The sequence below is a fragment of the Dipodomys spectabilis genome, unplaced genomic scaffold (genome assembly GCF_019054845.1).
Source record: "Dipodomys spectabilis isolate Male_0828 unplaced genomic scaffold, ASM1905484v1 ptg000436l, whole genome shotgun sequence".
NCBI classification, from domain to species: domain Eukaryota; kingdom Metazoa; phylum Chordata; class Mammalia; order Rodentia; family Heteromyidae; genus Dipodomys; species Dipodomys spectabilis.
In genome coordinates, this window is record NW_024871113.1 from 1565708 (window position 1) to 1580811 (window position 15104).

General features: G+C 36.1%; 1 protein-coding gene across 1 annotated transcript in view; it reads right to left on the bottom strand.

Moving 5' to 3' along the window:
• Wdfy3 (WD repeat and FYVE domain containing 3) overlaps positions 1 to 15104 on the bottom strand; it is a 265342-nt gene that overhangs the window by 101368 nt on the left and 148870 nt on the right. The window contains exons 16-21 of the mRNA XM_042668429.1: positions 14748 to 14962; positions 9916 to 10028; positions 8479 to 8710; positions 6307 to 6407; positions 5951 to 6169; positions 1894 to 2075 (exon numbers count right to left, since the gene is read on the bottom strand). Of these exons, the coding sequence (XP_042524363.1) occupies positions 1894 to 2075; positions 5951 to 6169; positions 6307 to 6407; positions 8479 to 8710; positions 9916 to 10028; positions 14748 to 14962 (1062 nt within the window). The remainder of the gene's footprint in view (positions 1 to 1893; positions 2076 to 5950; positions 6170 to 6306; positions 6408 to 8478; positions 8711 to 9915; positions 10029 to 14747; positions 14963 to 15104) is intronic.

Here is a 15104-nt window from a genome sequence, read left to right on the forward strand (position 1 = left end):
AACATGTACATTTTCATTATTCCAAGTCCATATAACTTTACAAATGTAAAAAACCAGGCTGAGAAACTGAAGGTTAAGATTCAAAGATCAGTAACTGGACACTGAATATGGTAAAGATTATACAATTCTTTGTAAATGACTACTAGAAATTGCCAAAATTAAATAAAGAAAAAATGTCACTGCTTGGTTGTTTCCATAACAATTAATAACGCTCCTCTGAAATTTTAGAGTTGTTATAAAACAAGAGACCTCTGCACAATGGAACTCACTCAGGTAGTCCTGAGGTGAGTTCAATAAGATTATTTATGAAAGTGTCTCATGGGGCAAAGTACCATAAAAATGTCAAAGAATTTAGAAAAATGGACTTGATTAATATGCTTATACTTTAATATTAACCACTGCTAACAGATTCTCAGGCTTGCAATCATATTTCTATTTATTGACAAGGTAACTAACTTAAATACGATGTTAATAAATAAGTAAATAAATAGGGTAGAAGGAAATAGTTACTTCCATCAATTAATGGAATCGGGGACATTTCCACTGATTGTTTTGTCATTTTAGCTTCCTATTACATCTACTAACCCATATATATATACATATATACATATTAAAGAACAGTCTATAATGATGTTAGTAATATGATCATGAAAATCAAGATATGTATACTATTTCATGACTGCTCACAAGATAGTGATGATAATGTAAATACATTAAAAAAATCAATTCTTCCATAATTGAGATTCCTTCTTTCCTAACAAGAAGAAGTAATCTGTTAGAGAATCAGTAAATTTATTCCAAAAAAATTATGTATCCAAAGAAATCAGTGACTAATTTCACTAGGTATGTTTCATGGTACACCATACTGAAATAATGTTATAATAAAACATTATCAAAAAAGAAATGTAGGGGCTGGGAAGGTGGCTTAGTGGTAGAGCGCTTGCCTTGCATGCATGAGGCCCTGCGTTCGATTCCTCAGCACCAACATAAGCAAAAAGAAAAAAGCTGGAAGTGGCACTGTGTCTCAAGTGGTAGAGTGCTACCCTTGAGCTGAAGAGCTGAGGGACAGAGCCCAGGCCCAGAGTTCAGGCCCCACGACTGGACCCCCCCCCCCCAAAAAAAAGGAAATGTACTCAAAGAAGTTGCTATTTTCACACAACAGGACAAATTTTACTGTAATTATTCTTTTAAGCAATATCACTGTATGCTAGATGCTATTTTTCAGAAGTTAAAAGAATTTTAAGAGCTTGCTAGCAGAGTTTTGTCCTAAGTATAGATTATAAGTATCCCTATCCAAAATGCTTGCAATCTAAGTGTTTCAGATTTCAGAAAATTTCAATTTTAGAGTATCTGCATACCCTTTACTGATTAAACATTTCTAATCTGAGAATCTGAAATTTAAAATGCTAATTTTTTGACCATTATATTGGCACTCAAAATGGATTAAGTTCTGAGCATTTGGAGTTTTGATTAACTTATGGTAACAGTTTCTGATTCAGAATTTTACTTAATTCTTGGTTTCTTTAACTCTCTTCTGAATACTATAGTATGGAACTGTAACATTTGTTACAATGACAAGACTGTATATTCATAGTTTTCTTCATAGTCCTTTAGCTCAAGTGTCTATTGTATATTGTGAAAAATAACATAGTTTAAATCTTGACATAGTAACTTCTTTAGGACCGCAGAACCCCTCCTTTCTATTCTAGTTTAATAAGGTAAACTGACCAGGACAATCATATGACTCTAAAAAGTTGTTTAAATGAGTACTAAAGGTCAGCCTACAATTAAGGTTCTAACTTTAAAATTATTCCTACAAAATATACACATGCACGCACACACCCTCTAAAGCTTCCTTGCAAAGTAGGTATATTCACAAGTGCCAATGCTTACCTTTACTGTGCTAACCAGCTGTCCATCAAGGTAGAGGGCTGCAGTGCTGTTTTTCAGCATGCCTTTGCTCATCACCAGAACCAGATGATGCCACTGCCCCTCGACTATAAGCTCTCCACATCGAAAGCGAGCACAGCATGGGAGAATCTCATAAAAAGAAGATTCTTCACTAAAATCATCAACTAAAGGGGAACGATGAAAAAAATGTTTATCAATTATCATCTCTATTCTGACAATGATTTACATTTAGATTAGCTGCTTTTAACGTTATGTTAAAAAGAAAATGATACAAATGAACTACCCTATTTATTCAGTAACCACATATGTAGCCAGAAGTAATACGTAGGGTATGTTTGTTTGCATCTGCTCAGGGGTATCCTTATAACCAAACAGATATACTAGGTAATGAGTAAAAAATAAGACAGACAATGAAGTTATCATAAAAAATTAAAAATACAGGTCGACACCCAAACTAAACAAGTAGAACTATGTTAAACTGAAATTCTGCAAGTCAAAGGAAATAATTAGCACAAAAAAGGCAACTTATGAAATGAAATTTAAAAAGTATGTGCAAACCATATATAGACAACTCAAACAGTGAAGAGGGCTAGGGGCATGGCTCAAGTGGAAGAGAGCCTTAATTGCAAATGCAAAGCATTGAGTTCAACCCCCAATACTAAGAAAAACAAAACCAAACAAAAAACAAATAAATTTGAATAGACATTTCCCTGATGACATACAAATGATTGACAGATACTTTAAAAGATGCTCAACACCACCAATCAAGAAAATGAGACCAAACTTGAAGGAAATACGAACTCATACTTGTCAAGGCAATTGTTATGAAATAGAAAACAAAGGACTGAGTATGACTCTAGTAGTAAATAAAGCTCCTGCCTAGCAAGCATGAGACCTTGGATTCAAATTCCAGTATCACAAAACAATAACAACAAAAATCAGAACCTCTGTTCCCTGTTGGTGGAAATGCAAGATACTACAACCACTATAGAAACCAATGTAGAAGGGCTAGTACATGCCTATGATCCAAGCACTTGGGAGGCCAAGGTAGATGCATTTCCACTTAGAGGCCAGCCTGTGCCAAACAGCAAGACCCTGTTTCAAAAAACCAAAACAAAAAAAAAATCACAACAAACAAACATTCTGGAGATTCCTCAACAAACTGAAAATAGAACTGCCATGTGAAGCAGTAATTCCAAAGCTGGACAGTTTTCCCCCAAAGCTGTCATTATGATCCCAAATATTACATTGCTCCTCTGACCAGTAGATGAAGAGAAAAAGAATATGTGGCATAGACATACTATAGCATACTATTCAGTATTTTTAAAAGGCATAAGCTACAATATGTGACCACAAGGGCGAACCTTTAGGGCCTTATGCTAGGTGAAAGAAATCATTTATACAAAAGTACAGACTCATGATTCCACTTATATAAGCTTCCCAAAGTAGTCAAACTGTGGGAATGGAATGTTAGCTGCCAAGGACTGGGGGAAAGAAGAAATGCAGAAATACAAATCAAAGCAATAAACATAAAAATCTCAGTCAAGCAAGATAAGCTCTGTACTATACAATACTGTACTTATACAACGTTAACAGTATTGTAAGAAAACAAGTGAACCTCAATGAGATCTTATCTGATGTATGCACCTGAAGTATAAAAAGAGCAGGCATTTGCTGCTCATTTTATAGCTGTACTGCCCAGAACCCTTACTGACACCAGCTGGCAGAGAGGATGTGGTGCAAGTCATAGCTAATCCAACTTTCTGCTTCCACACATAACTTGTCTCATATACATGAAGATATTCTCATCTGCTAACTTACAAAATCACTTTCTACCTGGTCTAGCTTCTCACTACCGTCTGGTATGTTGCTAGACATATGTTGACAAGAAATAATGGGTTTATACTATTTTAATATTAATTTTAAGCTAATAAAAGTAACTTACTATATTTTTTAGTGGTTCTGGGAATCAAACCCACATGCTACATAACTGAGACACATCCCCATTCCTTCTATCTGAGTATTCACAGGGGCAAGGCAGCAGTGAGAAAGTTAATATTAAAAACTCACTAAGACAAACAAGAGCTAATGAACAAAGCAGACCAACCATTTCTTCAATACAAAGGAATACAATATACTTGAAAACAGAATTTAAATTACATGGAAAAGGAACAAGTAAAATACTGATTTCTACTTACAGAATATTAATGTATTTGTCTATGCTGAAATGCCAAGGTTATATATCTTAAAATGAAAATTCAGAATATATTTCTGTTGATAGGTTAAGACTATTATATGGGTAGAATCTTATCAATAATGTTAAAATGGGAAGAGGACTGAATAACCAGATAAAAAATTAGGGCCAAAGAATCCTGAAAGCTCTTGAGTTATGGACCACGAGATGTGGGTAAGAAGGTAAACAACTGGGCTAAAGGGATAGTACAGTTATTGAGACACAAATTGATGATTGTTTTTCCCCACGAAGAACAGATTCAATCTAAAATCCAAAGGTGAATCTTGAGTGAATATTATTTTTAAGGGAAAGATGCAGGAGAAAGCTACTAAAGGAGACTACAAAAGAGAAGTTAGAGGGCCTGGGAAGGTGGCTCAGTGGTAGAGTGCTTGCCTTGCATGCATGAGGCCCTGGGTTCGATTACTCAGCACCACATAAGCAAAAAGAAAAAAGCCGGAAGTGGCGCTGTGCTCAAGTGGTAGAGCACTAGCCTTGAGCTGAAGAACTAAGGGACAGCGCCCAGGCCCAGAGTTTAGGCCCCACGACCGGACCCCCCAAAAAAAATTTTTTTAAATAAAGAGAAGTTAGAGAAGTTGTGAAAAGAACATTCTGGCTATCCCTGAATGCAAGACTAGAGATAGTTGATTTCTTTCTTTTTTTGTGGGGGTGGTGGTGTACTGAGCCTTCACAGTCAATGTTTCCTTGACTGAGCTATGCTTCGAGCCCATTTCTGAGAAAAATCTTTGCTTTTCTGCCAGGGTGCTTATTTGAACCAGAATTCTCTTACGTTATGCTTCCTGCTATAGATGGGATGCTAGACATATGCACAGTTTCCATGAACTTTTTGTCCAGTCTAGCCTCAAACCTTGATCTTTCTGATCTTAATCTCCCAAATAACTAAGATTACATACATGATCTACTATGCCTCAGTTTAGAGATAGTTTTAATAAGAAGTCAACAGAACCAAACAGCACTAATGGCTTGTTTATTGTTTTAATATTTGGGATCAAATCTAGGGCTTCCTTCATACTGGTAAGCACTCCACTACTGAGCTAGATCATCAGTCTCAATAGGGAGAATTTTAAAGTAATGACTACATTGATATATAGCTCTATGCTAGGCACAGTCATGAATTCCAAGAAATTTTACAATCTAACTGAAAAGCTAAATATTTGTGTTTAATTAAATATTCTTAATTAAAATTTATTATAATACTAGCCATGTCAATATATTATTTCACTTTTTAATTAAAAAATGAAAATAGATGAAAAAAGTACATTTTTTACAGATGTTTATAGTTAAAGCAGAGAAAACTGAGTAAACTGAGATTCGTATTTTATGTTATTTATATCATTTGGGAAGGTCTTCTGAATGCCTCGAGTTTGAAATTGTATTGGAGTAGGTAATTATAACTGTATAATTGTATAAATTAAATCTTGATTTTAACTGATTAAGTTTCAAGCAACTGAAATGTTAACAATTACACAGTTTAGCACAGATGGTAGGCAGGTGCTCAATGAATTCATAGTCAATAACAATCTTTATCAAAAATATGTCAAACAAGCAAGCTGCTTTCCTAGCAAAACCCCGATTATTGGCAAGAGGAGCTGAGTCTTCAATAGGCTTTTTTTGCTCCACTCTTTTCAAAGACTCATAAAAGTCCCTTAAAATTCACTTGTAAACAATAGTCAAGTCCTATGATATACCAACTTAGTTGGAAAAAAAAATTACCAGCTGGATCTTAGAATTGATTGGAATTATTACTTGTAAAATCAAAGAAGAAAACAGAAAAAGACAAGTACTGACCATAATTCTGAAGTAGCTCTTCTTTAGTAGAAACAATCAATGATCGGTCTTTTGCTGACAGAACTACAGCCAGGCACACGAAATGCTGCTCAGATGAATTTGCTCGGCGCACAACTGTGAGGAGTCGGACTGGATGGTTATTAGGAGGAGAACTAAAGTGTTCAATGCAAAACCAGCTAGAGTAGCTTAGTCCAGATGGAGGAGGAAAGAATCTTTCACCTAAAGAGAAAAATAATATGAAAGATTTTACTTGGCTCAAATTTACATTAAAAAAAAATGAGGTCCCTGAAAGCATATAAACACTAAATAAAGCATCTACAGAAAAAAAAGAGAGAAAAGCAGAAAGTACTATTTACCAGAACCAAGGCCACTGACCACAGCCCCATCATTAAGTCCTGTTGTGACCGCATTGGTGGTGGGAGCATTATGAGGGGCCAAACTGGGCAGAAACAGGCAGCTAATAAAGAAAAGACAACATGTGTTACCAATCAACTCTCTCTCAAAATCATGGACACAACACAGGGAAACAACGGGGTACTGTGTAATGGGACTCAAGAGATGAAAAATTATGTGATAAATCTGCATGCCTAGCAAAGCCTTTCCCATTAAGGAGAGTATTAAGTAATAGGTTTAAAAAAAATCAGGGGCTGGGAAGGTGGCTCAGTGGTAGAGTGCTTGCCTTGCATGCATGAGACCCTGGGTTCGATTCCTTAGCACCACATAAGCAGAAAAAGCTGGAAGTGGCGCTGTGGCTCAAGAGGTAGAAAGTGCTAGCCTTGAGCTGAAGAGCTGAGGGACAGCACCCAGGCCCAGAGTTCAGACCCCACGGCCAAAAAAAAAAAAAAAAAAATCAGTAATAGTATCATTTTAAGTGTAAATTCTTTAAGAATTAAGGTCTAATTTGCATAACCAAAACAAGCAAACTTATCAAAACTCAATTAAAACATCAGAATAGGATTGTTCATGCTGGTATAGCTCTAGAATCTCAGCTACCTAGAAGGTAGGACTACCTAGAAAGGAGGACTGATCTGAGGCCAGCCCAAGAAAAGTTAGCTAGGTCTTATTTAAAAAACAAAAAAAACAGAGGTAACAGCACATACCTATGGTCCCAGCAAATCAGGAGGTAGAGATAGGACTGCCAGTCAAGGACAGTCTAAGTACGGCTAATGTGAAACCCTATTTGAAAAACTAACTAAAAAGCAAAAGTAGGGAAGATATGCCTAGCACTCATGAGACCTTGAGTTCAATTTCAGTACTACAAAGAAACAAAAAAACATTAGTGCTAAGAAAAATCTCCCTTGTGCGCTTTTCCTCCTGATTTGATTATTATAGCATAGTTTATAGATATTAGACAGGATACTATTATCATCTAGTATATAGTGTGGTTACAAATTATATATAACATAGAATAGCTCTGACTAGTCTCAAACATCTAGTGTCTTATAATGACTCATCACAATATTTTAAAGTACAAATACAATTGATTTGTTAAAGAGGAACTTTAACAAACTCCATTTGTTAAAGAGAAACTACTTAAATATAATAAAATATACAAATAAAACACAAACACAAAATTAGAACAACACATAAGAATCCTATAGATAAACAGTATACAAATAGTATCTATTAGCATTCTCATAGCTAACAGATAATGAAAGACTATGTTAAACCATATTTACATTAAAAAGAGATGTCAACAAGAACCACATAAACATTGCAACCTAATTATTAGATCTATTAGTACTTGCGTCTATTTTGTAGCTACAATATCTATAGAACTCTGTTACTTCTGCTATTATAGTCTCTAATGTCATTTAAATCAATCTCAACATCTATTGTCACTGGCTATTTATGTAAAAGATAACTTGAGGGACAAATAATGATAAAACCTAATGAGAGTTTTTAATCACATTTTAGTTTACATATCACTTGTACATATATATTCACTATATAAAGAGCTAGGAAATTTCCTGGAAAGAGTCAAGTGACAAATAAAAATCCATGCTTTGGGGGCTGGCAGCTCTCTATCATGATTATACAACACTGCCATTCTAGCACGAGGGAAGTCACAGAAAATACACACACAAATAAGTGAGCCAGGTTCCAATAAACCTTCATAAACAATACATCTTACACTTCTTTTTCTTGTTATTTGTGGGATAGGATCCCACTATGAGGTCAGGATGGCCTAGAATTCATGCTCCTCCTGTCTCAATCTCCCTAGTTCTAGGTTTACAGATATATACTCCATGCTTGACTAAGCTTAACAAAGCATACAACAATAACAGATCTGGCTCATGGGCCTTACATTACTGACTCTATTTTTTATCAATTTATTTATTGTAATAAAATTAAAAGGACTTTTTAAATAATAAGCTCAAAGAAGCATAATCATTTGAAAACATAGAATAGTGATAGACCATAATGTACTTTAATGGGGTAGATTTAAAACTAAAGATGCATTTGCAAAGTTGAGTATGAGACATAAAGTAATAGAGGAAGACTTGGCTGGCTTGCAATGTCCTTACCCAAACCCTTCAAGAGATGTGTCAAATTCAACAAAGGCTGGAGTAACTGATGACCCATGAAGTCTGATGTCATGTGGGGTTGTCATGGAGACCAAACACTTCACCCTAGTCAAGGGTACAGTACTTCCTTCTGCAGATTTTACCAGGCTTTTACTTATCCGATAATGGTTATCTTCATGGAAGCTAAAAACATTATCAGAACCCAGACCTTCCAGGGAAGTGATCATGCTACCTGCAAGGTAAAAGAAAATTTCTTTGAGAAAAATAACAGGCAAAATTTTAAACTAAACTTAATAGGATTGACTCATTATTGCACACTACATCTAATTTCAATATACAATAATTTTTTTCAAATATCAAGGCCATTTACCTAGTGTTAATGTACTAAATGTTCCTCTTAAAGCTAAAATAGCTGTGTTTCTTTTTTCACCTAATATCAAAGTAATGTGCACAATGTGGGCATGTTAGAAACCACAGAGGCTAACAGGAACAAAAATCACCACTTAAGCCACCATTACATTGTAACTGAATTATAAACCTCAGTTAATGGTTTATAGACCAAGTAATACTTTTATTCCACAAAATTACTTTTATTTTTTTTTTTGAAAAGAAAGTACAATCTTGTAGAAGCATTATAACAGAAACAGGTCATCTTTCTTATGGAAAATGTCAGAAATAAACAGCAACAACTTATTTTCAACATCCTCTCCCCAGTTTTAATTCTTCCCTTAGAAATATAGGAATTAAATAAGAAATCACAAAAGTAGTTAAGGACAGGAATTAAATATGCAATCAAAAAAGTAGCTAAATTTTAGTACTCTAACCTGTACACAAATGGGAACAATTTCAAGAGTACAAAGACATATTTTAAACAAACTTTCCAGTAATCCATCACGAATACAATGGTGCAACATCCTTCAATGTTCCTGTTCCCATGAACAATACATCCTTAAACTTTCTGCTTCTAGGATCACCATTCCTCCCATGAGCCTCCTCCCCCTGCTTCACGGTAGAAGCCACCTGGATTCACTGTTTCCTCAGCTTGGGCCTATATTCCTTGGTGCAAAATGTTATTTTTGTCAGTTTCGCTAGTTTCCCACTCCTGGCTGTTTCTGTGGAAGATATCCTAAGAATAATAATCCAACTCCTTGGCCAAGGAAACAAAGGCTAATTGAGAAGGCAAAGAAATTACAGATCCTATGAAGAAGGTGTTCCCTGTCTATGCCAAGGGGCAGTCTAGCATTCATTCCCCTGACATCACCAGTCATTCCTTCTCAGTCTTCATACTTCTGTAGGTAGTTAATTGACCTAAGTGTATATGTGCATCCATTTAAGTAACAAACCCTTTCATTATTTTCTTTTTGAAATATATTCATCTGCCACATGCTTTTTATTAATAAAACTAACCAATAGAGCAAATGTTGAAAGTGAACTTACTTCTCATCTCTGGTTCATAACTCAATGAGCTTGGCTTGTGGACCCTGTATTGTTTGAGCAATTTTTTGTCCCAGGCACCACAATTTAAAGGACTTGCCAAACGTAAAAACTCCCTAAAGAAAAGACAAAGCAAAATTATTTCAAAGAAAATATCTTAGAAATCAAGCAACACAAAAGGGGGAATTGATCAATTATAATAGACTAGTTAAAATACAAAAGAAACCAAATCAAGATTATTTCTTACGAGTCTCCATATACCTATGTATCTCCAACATAATTTCCAACATAAATTTTTCAGAAGTTAATAAAAATGCCTTAGTGTCCCATATCCAGCATATGTAACATTGACAACTTTATGCCGAAACCTAGGTATTTTCTTATATTCTGCATCTCAGAAGTATACTGATTCCTCCTTTTAGCATTCCACATTAGAAAATCAGAAAATCCTGTTTCTATTTCCAAAAATTATCTCAAATCTGTTGGTTTATTTCAATTTCTTGTAACGGTCCAGTCTAACCACATTTTTGTATTCCTAAAACAGTCTGAGTTACCTTTTGTGACTCTAATCTTGTACCAACTCAGTCCATTCGTTAGTATTGACATCTTTTAAAAATAACCATTATTCAATGTGCTTTGCTTTCATAACACTTTGCAATGGTTTTCCCTTCCTGGCAGATTAAAAGCCTAACTCACCAAGGAGCCTGGCACACAATAGCACGCCTAGAATGTTGTTTCCTAAGTCTTTACCTTCCTTGTTCCCAGATTCCCCATCCTTATAAATTCTGCTCCAGGAATGCAAATTTCCTACAGTATACCTTCCTTTCTGGAACCATCACATTTGTGACCCTCAGTTTTGAGAATGTCCTTTTCTCACTTTTTAATCTACCCAAACTGCCTTCTACACTTTATTTCTAATCTGTCCTTACCTCCACAAAGCTGCTTTTGAGCGACCCTCTCTAAGAAGCCTGGATAAATCCTATTAACACTGTTATTACATAAATGAATGTACAATATTCTCATTTCTTGAATAACTGACTTTATTCTCTTTGTTTAAATCCTTTCTAGGTTTATTATGGTTGCTATTTATATGCTGTATCTGTCTCTCTTCTTTCAGGTTCTATTTGTACTTTAAAAAAATGTCTTAGTATTAACTACACATTTTTTTTTTAAATGCTTCTGCCGGGCACTGGTGCCTCATGCCTGTAATCCTAGCTACTCAGTAGGCTGAGATTTGAGGATCACTGTTCAAAGCCAGCCTGGGCTTAGTGCATGAGACACTTATCTCCAATTAACTACCAGAGAACCGGAAGTGGCACTCTGGCTCAAGTGGTAGAGTGCTTGCCTTGAGCTGAAGAATGCAGGGACAGCACCCAAGCCCAGAGTTCAAACCCCACGACCAACCAAAAAAAAAACAAACTTCCTTTTTCTGCTCACCAATGTTTCCCCACTGACTGGCAAAGAGTTTTAAAAATAATTTTCATCTAATCAGAAAATGATATTAAACAATGTTCTATATCAATAATTTCAACTAAATAAGATTCTTCTGTTCTTATTCCAAGCATTAAAATGAGTACAGAATATTATAAAAGGCCAAAATCTAAGATCTGTTGAATATATCCTGCTAGAGCAAGATTCCATGGTATTCTGTCCATTATGGCATCATGAAAAAAATTATTCCTCTCTAGTTTCAATTCAGATAACAGAAATGTTTTAAAAGTCAGATTTAATTAGCCAATTACTCAAATATATACACAAGTAATTTATAAACTATGTCTTGTAAGTAGCAAGGCCTTTTCTTTCAGAGAATTCATTCTCTGTGAGAACTGAGCATATCTAAATGGCAGTTGTTCATTGCTTATTCTGTCTAACTACACAGTCCAAGTGATTTCGTCAGGCAAAACACTAGTACTAAATATGATAAAGTCTTTTTATGTCTCTTACTCTACTTTTAAAGTAGTAGATTAGCAAGAATGAGGGAAAATACCAATGCTACTTTCAAAGTCTCAGGACTATGAAGAGATAGATGATGGATGAAGTGAATGGAACTGTCTCTTTTATCTTGGTATTAACAAGGCTTAGCATACTGCCAATACAACACTTTGACAAAGTTTTTCTTAATCCACAACCTGTCTTAAAAATCACAAATAGGGGCTGGGAAGGTGGCTCAGAGGTAGAATGTTTGCCTTACATGTATGAGGCCCTGGGTTCAATTCCTCAGCACCACATAAGCAGAAAAAACCGGAAGTGGTGCTGTGGCTCAAGTGGTAGAAAGTGCTTGCCTTGAGCTGAAGAGCTGAGGGACAGCACCCATGCCTCATGGCCAGCAAAAAAACAAAACAAAAAAACAAAAAAAAACAAAAAAATCACAAAGGAAGTGATACTATGGCTCAAGAGGTAGAGTTCTAGCCTTGATCACAAACAAGCTTAGGGACAGTGCTCAGGCTCTGAATTCAAGCCTCACAACTGACCTCCCCCCTCCACCCCCCACCCCCCCCCCCCCAAAAAAAAATCACAAAGCCAAGTGCTAATTGCCAATTACTTGGGAGCTTGAGAGCTGAGGACTGAGGTTACAAGCTAGCTAGGGCAGGAAATTCTTTGAGATTCTTATATCCAATTAACCACTAAAAAACCTGGAGTGGAGCTGTGATTCAAGTGATAGAACACTAGGCTTGAGAAAAAAGCTCAGGGACAGTACTGAGGCTGAATTCAAGCTGCAGCACCAGCACCAATGAATGAATCAATGAATGAATGAATGAATAAATAAGTAGATTTCAGACATTTAAAAGAAAGCTCTTAAAAGTTTTACCAAATAGCCGGGTGCTGGTGGCTCACTCCTGTAATCCTAGCTACTCAGGTGGCTGAGATCTGAGGATTGAGTTCAAAGCCAGCCCAGGCAGCAAAGTCTGTGAGACTCTTATCTCCAATTAACCACCAGAAAAATCGAAGTAGTGCTGTGGTTCAAGTGGTAGAGAGGTTGCCTTGAGCTAAAGAGCTCAGGGATAGCACCCAGGCCCAGAGTTCAAGCCCCATGACTGACAGGAAAAATAAAAGTTTTACAAGATAAATAGTAAATAAAAAATACTCCAATAAAGAGAACACCTTGTACTGAAGTCCCAAAACAATAAGATGTGAATATAGTTTTATAAAAGGAATCCAGAATCTAGGAGTGGTGGTGTATACCTATAATCCCAGTACTAGAGCAGCTGAGAATGATTCTGAGTTTGATGCCTGTTAGAGCAACATAGTGAAACACTGTCTTAAAAATATTAAAATGACAGGCATGATAATATATGCATTAAATCTATTTATTTTCCAGCAAAACACAGAAAATAAGTTTAAAAGCTAGTAAGTTTTTCTTTCTAAAACATACAGCATTATTTCTCTTGAATTTCTTTTTTAAAAAGATTATCACAAAATATTTCTTTCTTGAACTAGGAATGTGGTTCAATGGTAGAGAGCCTGACTTACATGTACATGGCCCTGGGTTTGTTCCTTGGTATTACGAACTATAATCATATTTCTTGAATAGTTCACATGCTGTATATCATAGAATATTATTCAGCAATAAAAATGAAGAAACTACTGATACACATAACAACTGTATATATCTCAAGCCATAAGTGAAAAATGTCTACTGTAGGTCACATACTCTTATGATTTCATATGTATATCACTCTAAAATGACAAATTTATACAGATGGAGAATAGAGAAGTGGTTTCTAAGAGTTTGAGATACTAGAAGGAAAAAGAATGGGTATGACAGTGAAGGGGGGCAGCACTAAGGAGACATTTGTGACATCCTGGATTGTGTGGGGATTAAATAAACACAAAGGGTTAGGTAAGGTGGTACACATCCATAATTCTGACACTCAGGAGGCTGAACCAGTAAAAGACAACTTAGACTATATAGCAAGACTGTCCCCCAGCTACCCCCCCAAAAAATATACACAGAAATCAAATAAGGGAATAAGCAGCATATGGAGATAAATAATAGGAGTATCAGTTTCTTTGTTTTGAGATTATACTACAGTTAAGTAAGATGCAACCACCTGAAGGGAACAGTGTGAAGGCGACAAGGAACCTCTACCTTCTATCTTCATACCTGTGAATGTTATTACTTCCAAATAATATTTGCAAGCTTATTTTTAAGAGTTCTTACATATAAATATTTTAAATATAAAGTAGATGTAAGTCTTATACCAACTGAATAAGAGTTGGGGAGGGAGATACTGACCTTTAAACTTAGGGCTTTACACTTGCTGGGCTGATATGGCACTGTTAAGTCTAACCACTAGCCTTGTTTTTCACTGATTATTTTAGGGCAGGTTCTGCTTCTTGCCCATCTGCACTCCTGCACTATGGTCTGCCTGCTACTGTAGGCTTCCACCACATACAGTTTCTTTCTGTGCAGATGGAGTCTCATGAACTTTTCTGGTGGCTGCCCTGAAATTGCATTCCTCCCAATCTCAGGCTCCCATGTACTTTGCAATGACAGACATGGACTTAGAGAGATCTCTCAAGTTTTTCTGTCCAGGCTGGCATCAAATTGGGAATCTCCTGCACTCAGACTCCCAAGTTGCTAGGATTACAGGTATGAGCTACCAGCGCCAACTAGATTCAAGAAGAACTATCCAGTGGATAGAAATGCTATTTATTAGTAAGTATGATTTTAGTAAGTACTCTTTGTTTTGATTGTTTTTGTCTACTCTGGTTGTTTTAGTCTTGTGTACAGATAACTGAATCTATGTCCATGGAAATGAGAACCCTTTAGTCAAAAAGATCCAGGAACTGCATTACCAACTGTATCAAGAGTTGAAAAGGAATTTACTAACCTTAGCACCATGGGCTCCAGTGCCTGAGAGGCTAAGCGTTCAAACATCCGCTGGAGGGGAGGGTGCAGAGAGTGGTCCTCGTCAGCCAGCGCCGCACTGCACCTCTGCAATAGTCTCGCGTGAAGACCAGCTTCACACATGACTTGTTGGTTTCTCTCTGTATGTACCAGGGATTGTAAGATATTTGCCACAGCAAGTTGAAGGTCCAAAGCGTGCTAAAGTCAACAAAGAAATCCAGGCCACCAAGGCTTTTTTTAGTGATATAGGTGACAGTTCTTTCTACATGAAGCATACTATGTGGATTAACTATGGAGTCTCTATGTGCTTCAAAAATACATTCAGACAGCTGGGTACCAG